This window comes from Schistocerca cancellata, chromosome 8, assembly GCF_023864275.1.
Source record: "Schistocerca cancellata isolate TAMUIC-IGC-003103 chromosome 8, iqSchCanc2.1, whole genome shotgun sequence".
Classification (NCBI taxonomy): domain Eukaryota; kingdom Metazoa; phylum Arthropoda; class Insecta; order Orthoptera; family Acrididae; genus Schistocerca; species Schistocerca cancellata.
Genome location: NC_064633.1, coordinates 6,414,067 through 6,434,607, shown reverse-complemented (window position 1 = coordinate 6,434,607; position 20,541 = coordinate 6,414,067). Strand labels below are relative to the sequence as shown.

At 38.9% G+C, this 20,541-nt stretch overlaps 1 protein-coding gene across 1 annotated transcript in view; it reads right to left on the bottom strand.

The window, feature by feature from the left end:
• The window catches only part of LOC126094919 (RNA cytidine acetyltransferase), an 84,422-nt gene that overhangs the window by 17,561 nt on the left and 46,320 nt on the right, over nucleotides 1–20,541 (bottom strand). The window contains exons 10-16 of the mRNA XM_049909566.1: nucleotides 19,609–19,757; nucleotides 19,328–19,409; nucleotides 19,134–19,250; nucleotides 18,879–19,055; nucleotides 18,628–18,769; nucleotides 13,408–13,552; nucleotides 7,817–8,040 (exon numbers count right to left, since the gene is read on the bottom strand). Of these exons, the coding sequence (XP_049765523.1) occupies nucleotides 7,817–8,040; nucleotides 13,408–13,552; nucleotides 18,628–18,769; nucleotides 18,879–19,055; nucleotides 19,134–19,250; nucleotides 19,328–19,409; nucleotides 19,609–19,757 (1,036 nt within the window). The remainder of the gene's footprint in view (nucleotides 1–7,816; nucleotides 8,041–13,407; nucleotides 13,553–18,627; nucleotides 18,770–18,878; nucleotides 19,056–19,133; nucleotides 19,251–19,327; nucleotides 19,410–19,608; nucleotides 19,758–20,541) is intronic.

Here is a 20,541-nt window from a genome sequence, read left to right as displayed (position 1 = left end):
GGTCCATAATACTACTGCCTCTCAAAATATGGAATACTGTTTTTTTTTTTTTTCTTTTCTAACTTGCAGTATATTACCCAAGTAACTCACTTTTAGCATTAAGTCTAAGTTCAATAATGCTGCCCTAGTTAAAGGCTATTTTCTTATCATGCAATACCAACTGGAAAAATCATTTCAATATCCAATATCAGAACATTTCAATAAGCAAACATGCTTTGAATTGTTCTACTGGCAAACTCAGTATGATTGAGCACCACTCCCATAAAACCACCCCCTTACAAACTTTCCAAGGCTTTCTGATCCCCAGCCTATACACTGTTCTCTTCATACTCTCAAAAATGGCAACTCCACCATTATCCTTAAGGACAGGAGTATGTGAGAGAGGGTGTGTGCCCCATTTCCTGACACACTGGAGTTACAGCAACTGCATCTAAGATCACATTCTCCTGGTCCAAACTAACCTTCAGCTTCTCCGCAAGTGGTAGGTGCTGTATCTTAACGTAATGTATGTCAATATATCACGAAAAGATTATGTAAAATTGAACAATGGAAAGCCCAGGACAGAATAACAATAAGAAAAAATAGCCTGCTACTCACCACACAGAGGAAGAACTGAGTTGCAGATATGTGCAATGAAAAATAACGCTAGTATTTCAGCTCTTGAACAAAGTCCTTCTTCAGTAGTAGAAAACTCATATTCATACAAGTGCAACTCACACGCACATGGCCACTGACTCTGAGCAATATGGCTTGACTGTGACTGCATGTGATGTGAGCAGCACTCTACATGGTTCTAGATTGTGTGGGTAGCGGGGTTAAGAAGAGGTGTGTGGCAAGGAGGAGGAGGGGGGAGAGGGAGAGCGGATAGCAGGGTAGCATTTTGCATTAAGAGATGCAGGGGGGACAGGGTTGGGCTGCTATGTGCAACATTGGGAGGCTGTGCTGCATTGGTGAGAGGGGATGGGGATGGGGGGGGGGGGGGGAGAAACAAGTGAAGTAGAGAATGGGAAAGCACTACGTAGGTGTGTTGTTGGGATAGAAGTCATTTATAGCACTGGAGTTAGGAACAAGGAAAGGGAAAAGCAAGTGGGAGACAGGGACTAGCAAAACTTGAGGCCAGGTGGCTTACAGAAAAGATGGATATGTTGCAGGAAGAGTTATCACTGGTACAGTTCGCAAAAGTTGATACTGTTGGGAAGAATCAATATGGTACAGGCTGCAAAGCGGTCATTACAGTGAAGCACAGCATGCTGGGCAGCACGTTCAGTAACAGGGTGGTCCAGCTGTCTCCCGGACACAGTTTAGCCATGGACATTCATGCAGACACAAAGCTTGTCATTTGTAATGCTCGTGTAGAATGTTGTGCAGTGGTTGCAGCTATGTTGCTAGATCACACAGCACAGGTGGGCGGCAGAATACCTCTGTGGGAATGATGGGGAGGGTATTTCACATTGCAAGGCACAACGAGAGGTATTCAAACCCTGACAGAGGTTGTGATTCACTTGACCCCGTCCTAGGTGGTACTGAGTCACAAGGGGAGTGCTCATTGGTGGCCAGACAATGAAAGGATGAGTAGAGGATAGTACGTGAGTGGGGAGACAAGGCACAAGAGATCTGTTCTAGGTGTGGAGCTGGAGGTACTAGCTAACATCTCACTGCACTCATGGATAAGGTCTCTGAAAGGTTGGCAACTGCTGATCAAGAGGAATCCTTCCTAACGATCTAGAATCCCAAATCCCTCACCTGATAACCATATACTGATGATATCTTTATGATCTCAACTAAGGGCAAGAACACACTATCCCCATTCCTCAAAAACCTCAACACATTCTCTTGAACTGGTCCTCCTCAACCCAACAACCCACCTTCCTTGATTTCAACGTCTACTTCAAGGGTGGCTACATCAGTACCTCCAACTGCGTCAAACCTAATGACACCAACAATACCTCCATTCTGATCGTTGTCACCTAATTCACACCGAGAAGTCCCTCCCATACAGCCTAGCCACCAGCGGTCGTTGCGTCTGTAGTGATGAGCAGCCCCTCTAAAAATATACTGTCGGTCTTGCTGATGCCTCTGCTGATCAAAATGATGTTCTCCTCCTTGTCCAGAAACAGATCTCCTGTGCCTTTTCTCATCAGTCACCTTCCATCTGTCACATATCCATTTTTGGGCCATAACTGGGTCAAGTGAATTACATTCTCTGTCATGGTTTTAACTACCTCTCATTGTGCCCAGAAGTGAGAAATATCCTCCCACAGTAGTACTCCACCACCCATCCAACCTACACAGTATCCTTGACTGACCCCACTCCACCCCCACTCCCAACCCCTTGCCTGAGGGCTCATATCCCTGTAATACACCAAGATGCAGCACCTTTTCCATACATCCTCCCATTGCCACATATACCAGTCCTGTCACAGGCATTTCCTAACTGTTAAAGGCAGAGCCACCTGTGAAAGCAACCATGTAATCTACCAACTTAGCTGCAACCACTGAGCCGCATTCTACGTGAGCATGACAACCGACAAACTGTCCATCTGCACAAATTTCCACTGCCAAACTGGCCCGAAAGACAGCTGGACCTCCCAGTTGCTGAACATGCTGCCCACATGATGAGCTTCACTTAAATGACTGCTTCACAGCCTTGCATCTGCATTCTTCCTACCAACACCAGCTTTTCTGAACTGCACTGGCGGGACTCCCCTGCAATATATCCTTCTGGCCTCAAACTTCACTAGTCCCAGTCCCCCACCTGGTTATTCCCTTCCCTGCTCCTCCTCCAGTACTACATGTGCCTTCTATCCTGCTAACACATCTACATAGTCCTTTCTCCTTCTTTACTTTCCTGCTACCCCTCCTCCCCCTTCTTCACTCCTCTAAGCATGGTCTCCCAATGTGGCACCTAGCTGCCCTAGCCTGTTCCCACCATGTCCCTGCATACTCCAACAGACAGCACTTGTATGTTACCCTGTCCATATCCTGCTATATCTTCACTGTCCCCGCCCCACATCTCTTCCTTAAAACACTACCCACACAAGCTAAATTGCTGCTCACTCAGACACACTTGCAGTCAGGCCTTAATGCCCAGAGTCAGTGCCAATGTTTGTGACTTGTGCGAACATGTATGAGTTTTCTCCTTCCGAACAAGGACTTTGTTTGAAAGCTGGAAAACTTCTATCATTCTTTTTCACTGCACCTATCTGTGACTCAACACTGCCTCCATGTGATTTGTGGCAGTCTACCCTTCCAAACAATTGTGTAACAATTTCATTCTGGACCAAGAAGTTCTACTATTTACCATTTTTTGAAAGTAATTCACTGATTGTGAATTTCTTAAGATCAGTTGTATTAGGTACATATCTAGATTTGTGCTGGACCAGGACTCAAACCCGGATTTCCCAGTCATTGAGGGTGGTCGTCTTAACATCTTCGGTTACCTATGCACACTCCCTAGACTGACCCTAACTCCCACATGTCACACTATCTACATATTTATATTGTAGTCCACTAAGTGCATCACCTAATGCTCGCGACATTACCTGGATTCCTGTAACAGGAAGAATGAGACAACTACAAATCAATACCAATATTGCCATCATTGTGTGGCCACCTAGACTTGTAATTCTTATATACTCATCTGAGAGCCAGACTCTGTTAATGAACCACAGCTGTTCCAAATATTTTTGCAAATTAATTCGCTGACTGTGATTTTCTTGGTACCAGCAGTGCTAGGTATAGAGCTACTACTTGACAGTGACAGTCTTCTTCCAGACATGCATGTAATTATTTACCATTGTTTCCTTAATCCTATCACTGCTATGGGTGTGTATACCTGTTCTGCTCTGCTGTTCCCCAGGTGGTGTGGATGTGTATACTCATGCTGCTTGGGTTTCCTTACAGTGCTATTGATGTCTGGAAGTGACCTGAACCACTGACCTCTCACTGGCACCGACAAGTTACTTCCATGTCTCAGTGAATAAAAAAGTTTTGAGTATTTATCAAACAACATATGTGCCTCTTTGTGTGCCATAATTCGAAAAAAAAGTCTTGTTTCAATGTATTGAATTGTTTATGAAATATAATGATTGTTATGATGACATAAGTCCCAATTTGAGGGAACAGAAATGGCCATGTCGCATGTGACCATTCATCAGATATAAAAATCAGTAACTCGAGAACAAAATGAGATAATGTTCTGCTCTCAACTTTAAATGAAATTCTGATATTTCGCCGACATTTCATATACTGTAATGTATGAGCTGCAATCAACCGTATGAAACATGTTTTCACCTCTGCAAACTCTTTAAAACTGCAAACAATGTTTTATTTAATTTCATGCAGTGCAGTAGCTTAACGAATAACGAAAAGAAATTTGGTCCTTTATCGAGCGAAGATATCCAATAGTAAGATGTTCAAAACTAAAATTTTTTCAGTAAATAGTTTTCTTAAAATCAGATGATAAGTATTTCAAAGTGGCTGGAATGTTGTTCCTCAGCACAGGTATCAGCATTTGGTAAGCAGTACAGCCACATCAAATCTGTGCTCAGTATGGAATGCAGAGAACACATCTATAGCAGTGAAAGGGTTAATAATCTTAGAGAGCTATATATTTGTTGACTGTTACCATATATGGCTTAATTTAGAGCATTAGGTACAGGATGTCCCACTCAAAAGAGGCCCCACAAATAAACATTTGCTGAAATTACACTTAATTACGCTTAAAGGCTTTGCATAAAAATTGGGAAATGAAATGTGCATGTCACTCCTTGTTCATCGGAAAAATCAAGGTGAATCACAAAAGGTGCTGGAAGAAGATGCTGCAGATTTTCAATAGTGCTGCCAGAACCTCTGATGTCACTGTCTGGATTTCAGGAATGACTTTCTCTTGTAAATCTTCCAAGTTGTTCCTGTAAACCTTGCCTCTTAGCCCATCCCAGAAGAAAAAGTCAGGTGGTGCTTAATCAGTTGACCTTGAGAGCCACAGTCCTTTCGAAATCACTCTGCTGGCGAAAAATGAGTCAATTTCAGGCAAGGTTACTCGAGACATTTGGCATGTGGCACCATCCTGTTGGTATCAGCCGAGGGTACATTCTGACCTGTTAAAATTCCTGGAATCTCTGAACACCCTCTCCCAATTAAATTTCTCATGGTCCTATTCTAAATCCCATGCCAGTTTCCTTGGTGTTGATCTCATCCTCACTGAAGGATAACTACACACTCCTGTCCACATTATACCTACTAACAGACAGTACTTACATTTTGACAGTTGCCAAGTTTTCCATGTCAAATGTTCCCTCCCACACAGCCTTGGTATTTGAGGCAAACGTATTTGTTCGGATGCAGACTCTTTACAGAAATACACCACCATTCTCACCTCAGTCTTCACTGGCTATAATTATCCCAACAGCCTCTTACAAAAGCAGCTTTCCCGGGCAATCACATCCAATCCTTGTACTGCTGATCCCTCCAACAAAAAAACAACTTCAGAGCACACCACTTGTCACTCAGTATTACCCTGGTCTTGAATGTATTAATTAGATACTTCGACAAGGTCATGACTTCCTAAAATCATGCCCTGAAATGAGATCCATTCTGTCTGAGATTTTACCCACCACACCTAGAATAGCTTTTTGTCACCCTCCAAGTCTCCGCAATATGCTTGTCGGACCCTATGCTCCTTTTGCATCCATCTCCCTACCCTATGGCTCCTACCCCTGTCACTGTCCCTGCAGCAAGACTTGCTCTATGCACCTTCCTACCACCACCAATTCCAGCCCTGTAACTGGCACAAAATATATTATCAAAGGGAGAGCCACCTGTGAAACGACATGTCATATACTGGCTGTTATGTAAACACTGTTCAGCTTTTTACATCAGCATGATTACCACCCAGTTATCAGTCAAGATGAATGGACATAGGCAGAGGGCATATACCAGAAACACTCAATATCCTGTTGCAAAGCAATATGACAGTCACGACCTCAGTACCTGTTTCACCACATGCACCATGTGGATTCTTCCTCCAGACACCCGTTTCTCAGAACACCGCAGGTGTGAACTAGCGCTACAACATGTCCTTGGTTCTCATCACCCATTTGGCCTTAATTTACGTTAATTCCTGCCATCTCAGCATTTATTCACAGTAATTGCTTCTTTCTTCACTCCATTTTAGTTTTCTATATCTTTCATTCTCTGATGTGTCTATTTTTTCCCCGTTCCCACTCTCACCTCTATTCCATACAAGGAACTCTCACCTCTATTGCATACAATGCACTTATCTTTTTACTCTTTAACTTGTGCACATTTTAGTAGTAATCTCTGTATTGCATATTACCCGTCTTCCATTTTTAAGCTCTCAGGTTCTCAAATCTCGTCTGGTGCAACCAACAATCAGTCTTTCCTTCTCATCTCAACTGTTATGTCACCCCTTCTGACCCCCTAAACCCCATCAGTCCTTTTCCTTCCCCCCTCTTCCTTCTCCTTCAGCTCTTCTGCCAGAAAAAGGTGCCACTGACTCTGAAAGCTTGTGTGAATTAAACCTTTTTGTGTGTATTCTACTGCTGCCACTTGCTGAGTGGATTTTTTATGTATCCATATACTCTGCAAACCACTATGAAGTGCACGGCAGTGGTTACTTAGCATGGTACAATATGTTTGGTTTCTTCCCATTCCAAATGCATATGGAACATGGAGAGACTGATTGCTTAAATGCCTCTGTGGGTACTGTAATTAGTCTTATTATGTGTTCATGATCCCTACGAGAGTGACACACAGAGGAAGCAGCAACACGGATAGTTCCACTGACTCTGGTTCTGAATTAAGCGGTGTTTTCGCATTGTCTGATTAGTGTGTAGTGTACTTACTGCCATTAAATATTGTGTTGGTGAATTTATTTCGATTAATTCTTATTCTTGTTGTGAGACTAAGAAATACTGTTTGGCCAGCTCTTGTCACCTCCTTACGGTAAGCTAGGCTGAATTTTAATTCTATTTCATTTTGTGTATACACCAAGATGTTATTCAATGTGTGTAATAGTTTTCGAGATTTGCAATCTAAAGAAGAAAACTTTTCCGGACGTGAAAATTTCTCACACTTCAATAGTTAATGTTTTCTCACACTTCAATAGTTAATGTAACAACGGCCCTAATTAAAATTAAGAAAAGATATCTGATATACTTATAGATACCACTGAGACCGATACTGTACGTAAATTTCAAAATATTTACGTAATATTTATAGGAGATAGAGATTTTAAAACGTCATACTTGTTTCGAGTTCAGTACTGATAGGGTTGCTTAAAAACGCTGTTTTCAAAAATTTATATACAGGAAACGTAATGCACTATGAAAACTTTTAAGGATTCTTTGCCGAGTGCATTATTTTGGTAATGAATGGAAGAAAATAATTTTGCTGTGACACTAATATTTTTTTAGTAATGACATGATAAGTTATAAGCTGTTTGCAAAATTGAGAATTTAAATGGTTTCAAACAAATTAATGTAACTGTTGTCCTAATTAAAATTAAGAATAGATATTTGACAGATTGAGAGACATTGTAGAGATATACATCATATGTGGGTTTTAAATTTTTTACTTACTTTTTGTGGAAGATACAGGCTTTAAAACGATTTTCTATCACCGGGGGTAGCGGTGCACTGAGGCGGCTGCCTCCAGTCAGTGCTTGACGTGACAACGCCGCAACTTCGCAGCGCAAATGTCAAGTGACAACTACTTTAAATCAGACTATAGAAGATGATAGTATGAGAGTCTTTCACATTTTCGTTATATGGATAGGAAGGAATGTATTTATTACCTTTAGATGGAAGGTTCAAGGCCTTATTGTGCAGCACACTAAGTGCTAGGGCAGGTGAAAATGTGCGAAACTGAAAGCCAAGCAGTGAAGAGAAACGCCTGCAAAAGTCGGATCCAAATGCACACAGCCATCCATCTTGTCTTTCCACACTGTCTTCACCTGATGAGTTGATGGTCCGCAGCATAATGCATGAATGCTCTCCTGTCAATTCATTTGTCGTCTGCCTGCATCATCCAAATAGGACATAAAATTCAACATAAAAATATATATTGTACGTGCAAAAAGGGGTAAAACTGTACTGACTATTATTTATTACATATTAAAAACAATTTCAAATGTGTCACCAAGTGAAGAAGCACAAATAGTTACAGCAGAAATTTTATTCTTTGCATGCAAATGAGACATATCAGTATTCTCTTTTTTTTCAATTTGTCTGTGAAATTTAAAAAATGTACAGTTAGTTACTGCTGCATATAGTAAATACAACTGACTGCCTAGGATTACAATACTTTTAAGTACAAAAGTAATTTTCACCATGTTTGGTGGTCTTTCTTATTGTCAAGAATGATTTTATGATGCAGTGTTCCTGCACAAAACTATGTGGCCAATTTTCTCTCAACACTTCCTACATTAACATTATCCATCTGTGACGTGTATACTTGCAGAGAATCAGCAGAACACGCAAATCTGAATTAAAAATATGTTGTAAAAGTATTTCTGAAATTTTCTCAGCAGTCAGAATATTTCACATTTTTTTTGGCATGCACCAAGAGCAGAAACTTATGTTGTCCAAGATTTACGTCCGAAAAATAATGGAGTTGGAGCTGTTCACTATTTTCCATTTGATATTGTATTTCTATTACTTTACAAATACAAGTATCCTGTCATAAGACTTCAAAATTACTGTCATATTTATCAACACCTCAATAAAGAATAATGAGAAATAAATAATTAGTTAACACAGCACACCAATAAAAAGTATTAAAAAGTATGCACAAATTTATTAATATCAACAAAACTCCCAATCTCACTTACAGATCCTACCAACAAGTAAACATTTTAGTGCTATGATTTTTGTCTTGTTTAGTTATCATTACAAGGTCCCATTTCTCTTTTACGGATATTATTTTATCAGTACATAGATTCATCTACAATACCACCACAAAATGCTACAATGGAAGCAGGCACATTTTATTCTGGCTTGTAAAACTGGCAAGAAACTTAGTACTGTCAATGGTAAGTAAGTAAAATGCTTGTTATCTTAACTGATGAACTTCCTAGAATTATTTTGGTACGGCTTAAGGAATTTACCAAAAAAGGCTGGGTGCTGCGTGATCTCTACGTATTTAAAAAATATAAATAAATAAAACAATTACTGCACGTTTTCATTTTTAATGTATACTGAGCATTGTGAATTGTAAGTGAAGTGTAGTATGCATGAGTTTCTGTGTAAGAGGACTTCAAGATAAACTAAAGTCACCAGAGTAATGCCATGACATATAAGTGCCATAATACACAAGAACACACTTGCGAATGAGAATTACTTCCCAAAACATGTCAAGCAGAAAATGAGTAAAATAAAATTGTGGCAGAAGTTATTTTATACCAAACAAAACCACGGCTTTTACAGCTGCAAGCTTCCACCAAATGGCTAAAATACAACTGTTATTTACTTTTTGTATGCACAGTACTTATTCATCATCCAAATGGACCAGCAGAATATTGATCAAGACATATGATGTCTGTTCAAAAAATTCCGGAACATTCGTAATTTCGCGCCAATTGTGTGTTGGAGTGAAATGTGGTTGGCATCCCTGCACACGCCTGTGTTTAATGTGTAACTGCCAGAAGTTTCATTTTTATATGTCTGTTAGATATTGTTCAGTACTTTAATGAGAAGAACATTGTGCTGCACAGTGAATTTCAAGATGGCAGAGTTAGAGAAGCAATACATCTGCATTAAATTTTGCATGAAACTCAAGAAAATCTTTACAGAGACACACCAAATGACGTAGGAAGCCTACGGTGATGAGTGATTAATTTGTACTCAGTGTAACGAATGGTTCACACAGATTAAAAATGATTGGATGGAAGTTAAAGATGTCCCTCATTCAGGACGCCCTTTGATGTCTACAGACAATGCACACGTCAGGAATATCAATGAAATTGTACACGCCAATCAAAGACAGACTGTCTGAGTGATTGCACAAGAATGTAATATTTCAGTTGGATCATGTCATGAAATCCTGACACAGCACCTTGGAATGCATTATGTTGCTGCCAAGTTTGTCCCACAGCTCACGAAGTAAGACCAGAAAGACTATGCTATCTGTGAAGATCTTTTGGATGGCGCAAATGAGAATGAGATGTTCCTTAAGACATTCATAACTGGTGATGAGATGTGGTTCTGCGGTTATGATCTTGAGACCAAGGTGCAAATCTTCATACTGGGCCAGGAAAGGTTCTCCAAGACCAAATAAAGCTCATCAGGTCAGGTCAAACATCACAGTCATGCTGATAGTTTTCTTTGACTTTGAAGGATTAGTTCATCATGAATTCATGCCACAGGGACAAACTGTTAATCGATGGTTCTATCGGAATGCGTTGCGATGCCTGAAAAAATGAGAGATAGAAATGGCCAGGAATGTGGTAAGACAATTCATGGCTCTTCCATCACAATAACACACCCGCAAATTCATCCCTGTTGGTCCATGACTATTGCACAAAAAATGAATTACTTTGCTCCCTCATCCTTCATACTCTTCTGACCTGGCTCCTGTGCACTTTTTTTTCTTTCTTTTTTTTTTTTTTTTTTTAAATTTCCAAAGTCGAAAACCCCACTGAAAGGATGAAGATTTGCAACAAAAGATGAGATAAAATAAAATTCACAGATGGTGCTTCACACAATCCAGCAAGAGGCATACCAAGACTGCTTCTGGAAGTGGGAACGGCATTGGGAGAGGTGTATCAATTGTGGAGGAGATTATTTCAAAGGAGACCATGCATAATAAGTAAAAGGTATTATTATTATTATTATAGGTAAGTGTACAAAAATTTTGTGGACAAGGTTCTGGAATTTTTTGAACAGACTTCATATAATCTTATCTGACTGTTCTACCTATTCCAGTTTTAGTTTTTCATCTGTGTTTATGTGATTATAAGGTTTATGCAGTAGCTATAATTGCTTTCTCATTTTCCACTGTTAACCTTACACTTATTTTGCAGCAAAGGAGACAGATAGAGTTTTGTCTGTTTTCTGACATGATTAGTTATCTGTCCTTCCTGATTTTGTCTACAGCAATGACAAGTAATACTCCTTAAAAAAAACATCTCCCATAGTGACTCATTTACATATTTATCAGTTGGAGAACTAGAAAAAACTCATTGATCAGCAACATGATCAGAGCAGAAATAAGCAAAAGTATGTAAAATGTGTTACTTACCAATTTATTGGAAACCAACACAGTTATTCTTATGGCAAAAGAAGCTGAACTGAAATATCTTCACATGTTGACTATATGCTCTTTCTTCAGTTTAAATTTTCGTCAATAACACAGTCATGCATGTGGGACTTTCTACTCTGGTTTGGCCTTGTCAGTAACAGACTGTGATTTTGTGTGTGTGTGTGTGTGTGTTTTGTCTAATTCTGATAAAGTCATTTTCTGGCCAAAACTTACTTGTGTCTTTTTGTTGTACTTATCTGTGGCTCAGCATCTCCGCTACATGTTAAGTAGTAATAATGCTTTTCATAGTGTTGTCAAGGACTTTTTACTCCACTAATTACAAAACATCACACATGGGTGTTACTTAGTATTCAAAATTTTTACTATGTTCTCCGTGAAAGTATAAACAGTTATATTAATAGAGCAATAGGAATCCAAGCTGTGATTTTCTAATTATGTAGGTGGGTACCAAACTTTTAAATCATTACCTCATAAAAAAATTTGAAAGAAACAGAGTGTGGCTCTGTGGGCTAGCACAGGATTACCAATCCACATACTTGTAGAAAAATTTCCAGCTGGTTCTACAAGTGTTCAGTCACCCGCCATTTCTTTCACATCTGGCAATGGTCTGTTAATATGAAAAATGCCAAGACGCACTAGCATTCAGTATCCTCATTAAACTGTAAGTCTCCCTATGACTGGTAGGATAAATCAGCTCCGAGATCAGAGGTAGGCAAAGGCCTGCCACTTCCAATAGGACCATGAATAGTACAGCACATTGGTATCAAAATCCACCTTCAGCTTGTAGATGACTTCCCCTTTTTTTATAAGGGTGGGTGGTTGACAGTAACTGGGATCTGTGGATTCACTTTTCTTATAGTGGGGCCTCAAAATAGCATATTTTAATCCATCTGGAAATCATGTTGAATCACACATGTGACTAAAAACTTTACATATTATAGGGTCACAAATAACTATCTTTTTTGAACTGTCACCAATGATAGATTTCTAAAGTAATTTGGCACATTCTTAAAAAAGGCTGCAGCTGGCTACACAGAATTTCAGGATTCTCCATACAGTCAACAGACTAAGTTTATTCTCTTGAACCTCAAGCAGGCATGCCATTTCCCGTAACACAAGCGGGTGCATGGCATACTTTGTACACATGTAAAGAACAGCTGTCTTTATGCTACCAAGGTAAGCATGCATGAGTAAAATCACTGTTTAATTTTAGGTTAACGAAACAACAATAAAATTAAGTTATAATATATAAGCTAAACCACTGTTTAATTAAACAATAACAACATAAACTTCTATTATATCATTATGTTACTGCATATAAGTGTTACCCCACAGCAATGACCCATTCGAAGCAATAAATAGTGCAGCTATATAAGATCCCTGCCAACTGCTTATTTGATTACCAATTACATTGTATATAACTGCCTCATCATGAGATTCTGATTCTAGCTCAGAAACTGTGTCATTTTCTTGTACGATCTGTAAATTTTTTCTCATCTAGCTCACTGTTTATTTCTTATTACTGCTGTTCCCTTGGACATATGACAATACAAATTATCACTGTGTGAGCTAAAGCCATAATAGAGAAATAGGTTGTCTCATAACAGTAAAACAAGAATGGAATGGTACAAGACAAAGTTATTTGAGAATGGTGCAATGTATACAGAAGGGTGCCTGTTTGAAGATTAAAATCAACTTTATCTTTCTGCTGTATTCACGTAATAATACAAAAAAACATCATCCAGTCAGGTAAGTCTCCCCTGACCTGGAATTTTGGGTGATTTTTCCAAACTCTACCACTTTCCCCAAAATTCACCAATCCTTTTCCTTCACTCTTCTTCCTTCCCCTCCAACCCTTCTGCCTGGAGGGGAAGCTACTGGCTCCAAAAGTTTGCATACATAACACCTTTTTCATGTGTGTGCTCCTGCTGTCACTTCGTGAGTAAATTTTTCATCTATCCAATAACTTTATATTTTTAAAAAACAAAAACGGCAGATTGGGAAGGATAAGGAATGTTACTTGCAAAATAACAATGTTATGGAGTTACAAGGAATTGAAATCATAATTAACCTGGAATAGAGAATGCTTGATATACTCTGACCTAAAAATAAATCTTGATGTCATACCTTAGATACACTGGGACAAACTTAGCTCTTTTCCAAAATTTTAGAAGTTCTGCTGTTAGTCCAAATGATACACCCAAATAGTCTAACCTCTCTGGTGGTCGTTCACTTAGTTTCAGCAACAAAGGCGGAAGTGCTTTACGAGGTTCTATATGCAGAAACAAAAGGCACATCGTTAGGAATTATGTTATTAACTTCATTACATAAAATTATTTTATACACTACTGATTAATGCAATAATAGGTACAAGTTTGCAAAGCATCCCTTTCATGTTTTTATCAAAGTATAAGAGTTTCTTGTCTTACAGTGTGTTGTAGCTACAGTATCGGACTTACGCTCACTGTGCTACAGTAATAATTAAATGCACAAATCCAGGCAAGTTTCACGTTCAGTACTGTCTACAGATTAAAATTAATAGCTTATAAAGTTGGACACAGGATTGTAAGTTGGGAAAAGTGAACAGGAAGGGAGAGGGAGGGATGGTCCCATTCAGGACACTCACATTGCTGATGCTACATATTGCAATCAGTGCAAGCACTGTGACTGTTTATTGCTCATGGCTTATATGAACAAGTGTTGTTACATTCATTGAAGGAACTGTGATCAACTGTGGTTAATGGCTTCTTTTAGCATTTCCTATGTCTGAAATTGATTCAAGACGCACTTGATTTATTTGATTTATCAAAAGCACTTGTTTTACCAAAACAAACGAAAAGCAGTACAGAAAGACAATCATCACCCAAATTGTATTTTTTATTTTATCAGATAACCTATTTTAACCATTTTTAGGTCATCCTCAAATCCATTAACTGCTAAAAAGGAAAGAAAAGGGTTATGATAGCATAATGATAATTGTAATGCGACATAAAATACATACAGTAGCAATAAGCAAAATAACAATAAATCAACATTTTTGTTATCCTGACGAACGTGCAAACAGAAGATATGGATGTAGCGAACCGCAAGAAATCACCCATGTCTGGGGAGAGTGTCTTCAACAGGAAATCCACGAGTATCACAGACTGTGACCCAGCAACTGGCTGGCAGACAACTGCTGCTGCTGCCTACCTGCACCAACTTAGACTTGTGTTGGACAGTGCTTCAGCTGATGAGCATGTGGTTTCTACCACCACAAGTTAAGTGAAACTGTCCCTAACATTATACTTTCAATATGTGTGTTTCGCAAAGTAGTGGTGGTTGGACTTAGATTAATTTCCACCTAGAATATGACTTACATTAATTTCCATTAAGAACTATTATTGTTTAGTTTCACTGACTAACAGACAATTTTAATGTTTTTACAGAAAGCGTATTTGTTTTCAATAAATGTTGTTTCGACAAGGAGGTTCCAGTTTTGGACCACCAAGCACTAACATGGAGTCCAATTCTCTTGAGTTTTGGCAGCAACAACTCAACCACCATCAGGAATTGGACAAGCAGGCATCCTGGCATTTCAGACAATCAGTGAGGCTCAAGAAGACTGTGTAGTACCTCAGAAACACCTCATGCTGTCCTTTTAGGCAATGATATCAAATGTCCAGAACACCGACAGGCCTATGAATCTACAGTTATATTACTTGGCTCAAACGTTAGCCTCCATTGACTGACTTGTCTGTGTTTCCATTGTCTGACATATTCTCTTTACTATCTGATCAATTTTTCCAACGAAATGCATGGTAGTGGCAATGCTAGAATTCTTACAGAATCATAAGTCAGACGCTGTACGTTAAGCATCATGGACTGAAGACTTGCAGGGGTTGAGCAGAATATGTAAATCATCTGTGGTGGTTGTAAGTTCTAAGTGGAAAGTTTAATCTGTGATGTGATTTGCTTAGCCCTGGATAAGGAGGTCCACACACAAGCCTTAAGATAGTCTGACCCCTCCCTGCAAACTGAATGTGCATGTGAGATACTGAAAGTCACACAATATACTTTTTCAGCAGACTCAGACATTTCACTTGTGGCTCAGAGCCATAGTTAAACAGTGCAGCAGGTTTCCATTACAGACACTTTCAGAGGTGGCCAACTGGTCTTATTCTCCACAGACCCAGGCTAGTAGAGTGATCATTTGCAGTAATACTTTTTGCTTTCAAATTGCCTGGACTGTTTTTATTTGCATCCCAGATGGAACATCCACATTATGAGGATTAGAGTTGTATGTGTTTACGTAAAGTCATACTGCAGAAGTCTACCATAGCATGGTGGACACTAGGCATTGGCCTCAGCCAATTCAAATTAATGACATTTCAGGCAGTGGTCATGTGCTGCCACAGCACAAAATTTTGTTACACGCAATAATCCAAGACAGAAATCCAAGTCAGCCCTCCAATCAGCTCCACTTGCCTTGGTCTTGGCAACAGGTGTGTCATCATATGGTATTGGGGCTGTTCTCTCTTGCATGTTAATGGACAGTGTGGCCAAGTCAATCATATTTATATCAAAGACACTTACCCCAGCTCAAGAACATTTCTCACAGATCTAAAAGAAAGCATTGACCATCATATTTGGCATACCTGTAATTCGAATTTTTTTGTATGGTCATAGATTTCATCTTGTTACCAATCACAAACAGTTCGTGTCACATTTTAGACCCAAGGCAAAACATGTTATATGTAAAACATGGCAGACTTCAGAAATCTCGTAAGTCAGTAAAGCTGTTCCTCCGACTGAGATGGCAAGATGCTTCTTCCTCTCATTTGAAAGTGAAGAGTTTGCCCCACAACTTTGTTCGGTGAAGTAGAACAGCAGAGAGTAAAATAGACTTCATCAGACTCTCTCTTGATGGGCACCTACCTGTCCATAAGTTCAACTTCTGTTCACACTAATTCCCAGAAAAAATATCTTGACCCACACTCTTTTCAGTTTGTGAGGAAACTCAAACAGAAAAAGGAACTGAAATTATGTACAAAGGAAAATACTAATGAGAATGAGATTTTCACTCTGCAGTGGAGTGTGCGGTCCGGCACACAGTTTTAATCTGCCAGGAAGTTTTGAAAATACTAATTACTACAAAATATCATGACTAGGGGAGAGAGTACACCACTTTAAAATGAAAATCAGCACCTGTCCATTTTCTTCTATTGTTGCAGTAACTGTCTTAATGGCCAAAGAAGGGTAATGAAAGATGAAACAATGGAACACCAACAACAATTTGGATAAATAATCTTAACACTGGGAGGACACCACAATATATTACGCTACACTATACTGCACCCACACACACCATATAAGAGACAAAGAGACAACACAACACACACACACACACACACACACACACACCACACACACACACACACACAGGGTGACTTACCTAAGATGCAATGCACGTAATATTTCATAAACATCTGAAGATATCAGAACACATTTCAGGCAAATGATAGTACACAGAAGGCACATAAGTTTTCTATGCGTTTCATACACATCACTTCACTGAGACATTGAAACTAATTTTTTTAAAATGGAACAAGCACTTTTTAATGAGATTTTTGAGCACTTGAAAAGAAATACTCAGTGGTATGACACCACCAAGTGTTTACAATGAAAAGTTTCATAAAAGCATCCGTGGAAACAGATAAATTTAGGAGCAATGCAGTTCTCAAGGCACATTTTGTTTTTGTCAGCCCTGTTTGGTGTTATTTACAATGCATTAATGATGAAAATAGCATGTTCATTTTTAAATCAGTATTATTGTAACATTACAATAAAATGACATAATTTTTTTGTGCAAATTGGAGTTTTATACACCACAGTGTTCCTTTTATATTGTGATTTGGGTCTGGCTCTGCATGATTAAAAGAGAAATTAGATGGGATCAACAACAATACATGCTGTCATGGCAAGGCAGGAACAGCCATGGAGCTCAACTCAGAACTGTATCTGTCAAATGCAGTCGCCACGCCAGCAGGTCACATCGGGCAATGTTGTGGTTGCTTCAAGTTACGATACCAAATAAAGTAATGATGGAGCATATGGTGAGTAACTCTGCTTGCTCTACAGTTTAAGAAAACAAAACAAATATCCAGAGCAACTTTTTTTCACAACAAAAGTAAGTAGAACATCATGCACAACTTTCAACATGAAATACATTCTGGAGTCAAAATAATGGAGTGGACACTTGTGAATAAGCAAGCAACAACAAAGCATGCTGCTCATGACATTTCTGTCAAAACAGCACAATGGCTGCTCTATATTCTTCATTAGAAATGTTTAAGTCTGACTTTTCACACTGATGGCTTACGAGAAACACAACAAGAAAACAACAACCTGAATTTTCTGAATATATTAATGGAGACGTTTGTGGGCTAATCATTAAGTAGACACCTAAACAATGACATAGAAATAATATTTTATTTATGATTTTATCAACAATTCTGTAAATTGTAAGCTCTTGCCCCCCTGGACATTCCATTGTCATCATTACTGGGCTCCATTACATGCCACGCTGTGTCACTGTGATAACCTTAATATATGAGAAATTCCTCTGTGCAAGCCCTGGTTTCTCTTACTTTATCGTGATGATCACTCCTCCCTATTTAGGTGGGTATGAACAGAATGTTTTCGAAATTGGAGGAGAAAACTGGTGACGGAAATTTCATGAGAAGATCCCGTCGCAATGAAAAATGCCTTTGTTTTAATGATTGCCACTCCAATTCACGTATCATGTCTGTGGCACTATTTCTCCTACTTCACGACAATACAAAACAGGCTACCTGTCATCCGTCGGTCCCATCTGATGCCGTTCCCACACCACACAGTGATACTCCAGAATAGGGTGGACAAGTGTGGTGTAAGCAGTCTCTTTAGTAGACCTGTTGCACCTTCTGAGTGTTCTGCCAATTAATCGCAGTCTTTGGTTGGCTCTACCCACAACATTATCTATGTGAGCGGTCAAATTTAGGGTATTTGTAAAAACATTTACTATGAAAAAGTAAGCAAAGTACAACTTTGCACTGAGATAAGTAAAAAAATAATTGAAACCTGAATATTCAATGCTCTCTATAAAACACACATGTCCCAAAATGGATCAATATTTATTTAAATAAGGCTGCACACTCAATTATTTGTGCATAAGAAGATCAGAGTGGTTAGTACTTTAAGACCCCCACCTCACACTGAAGTAATTCCCTAACAAGATAAATTTGAAAGCTAACCAGTTCACAGAGATTGGCACGTAAAATAATGAAAATAAGTTCTCAGGTCAGGTTTTAGCTGGTATATGTGTACCTATGTGTTCCTCTAGTAAGCCAACCTCATCATCTTCCACTGGTTCTATGACTTCAGATGGCAACTGGTCTTCATCTATGCTGGACACTTTGAATTCATAGTACTCTTTCAAAAGATTCAAAGCTCTGCTGCCATACCCCATCTACGGAATGAAAAGAAAGAGCAACAATAGCAACTAGAAAGCAAATGAGAGTATAATTCATCTAGCAGTTTCCAGAAATGAAAATAGCAAAAAGTCAAACAAAACATACCCCCTGATAGTCAGGATGTGTTGCTATCCTGACAATACGAGCACCTGCCAGGGATGGGAAGTCTTCATCTTGATACTGCTGGGCTATTGTCCATGGGATAAGATCTCCAGACGCACGTTTACCACGAGACAGCCCATCGACAACAGACCCTCTGGATACCTGGCCTTCCAAACAAACCTGCAAAATTAATTCCAGTCTTCAAATGTGAACCCATAAGCTGACCAGTTCAAATTCATAGCGTCATGTTGTTAGTACCTGAATTACAACTAGGATTTCAGGCAATGACTTTTTATTGGGATCCACAGGGCCAAGCAAACAGAAGAGATGATGTGCTGGAGCATCCGACATCATTTGCAAGTCATTTGGGCTATTCTGAAATGAATGATGACATATTATTATGCAGAATATTTGAAACCTTCTGTTTTGCCAAAACTAGTTTTTCAACTAACCTTATAATGTGAGGCTACATAGAGTGCAACTAATCGGTGCAAAAATGCTTCCGAGGCTTTATGGTAACAGAAGAGTGTATCCCTGAAATGACAAAACATGATTTCGTACACTGCATGAACAAGGTTCACTATCAAATCAAATCTTAAAGTAAAATAAAAGGATCAGCTGCAAACATTTCTACATTTCAAGAGGATTTGTATTATCTGTTTTTCGTTCATTATTCAAATTTCCTTCTTGAATTACATTTTGTTTATTCTAAAAAAGAAAGAAATATAGAGACCTGTTTATGTAGTAGAGATCACAGCTGTCGGGAGGGGGGCACCCAGACAGTAATGGCTGTACAGACGTGGCATCCAAACACAGTAGATCTGTCAACCATTTCTCAACATCATCATCTGGTTTATAGCGAATGGATTCTTCCAAAGCCACCTAAAATAATTTATAATAAAGGCTGTTGCATCAAATGGAGAATTCATTCAAACGAACTACAAAATTAGAAGATAGACTAGCTGACCAGTAAGTACCTTCAAGAGGTGAAATTTCAGTACTGCCTATAAAAACATTTAGAAATAGGTGAAAAACATTTTTTTTTCTAGTTTCAAATACTGGTATTTTGCATGCTGAAAATAAGTTCTGGCCAGCCGTTCTGTCTCCTTGTAAGTTCACATAATGAAGGTTTTGTCATAATATACAATGCACCTTTCTCAGATTCAATCTTCTCCCTTTGTCACTTGCAACACACTTCATTAAAAGTGTTTATTGTCTTGTGATGTACATAAATAATATCATCTGAAAATAAGGATAAGGATTTGCTCTCTTATTATGTTTTCTAGTAATGATATTAGAATTACGGACAACCTGCAGACAAATGTTGAGAAAGACAAGAGAAAGTATAAACATTGTATCACTCAGTACCCCTTCCCCACTTTCACAGTGACACTCTTCCATTTCTCTTGTCCTCACTCTTTCCTCTACTGTGCTGACATCCCTTCCCACATCAAATTTCTCTTTCACACTATCTCTTCATGTCTGTGATTGCTATCAGAAGTTATTGACATTTTATCACTATTTCTGAGAGTAATCTGTCTACACACTCTCCAACCACCCAATAGTACTTTCTTATCACCATCTTCTGCTGTGTCACTTTAACTAACCCAGCTGCCTCAATTCTCCTCCTCCCCCTCTCCCTGCAAAATAGTCACCTACACAGCCA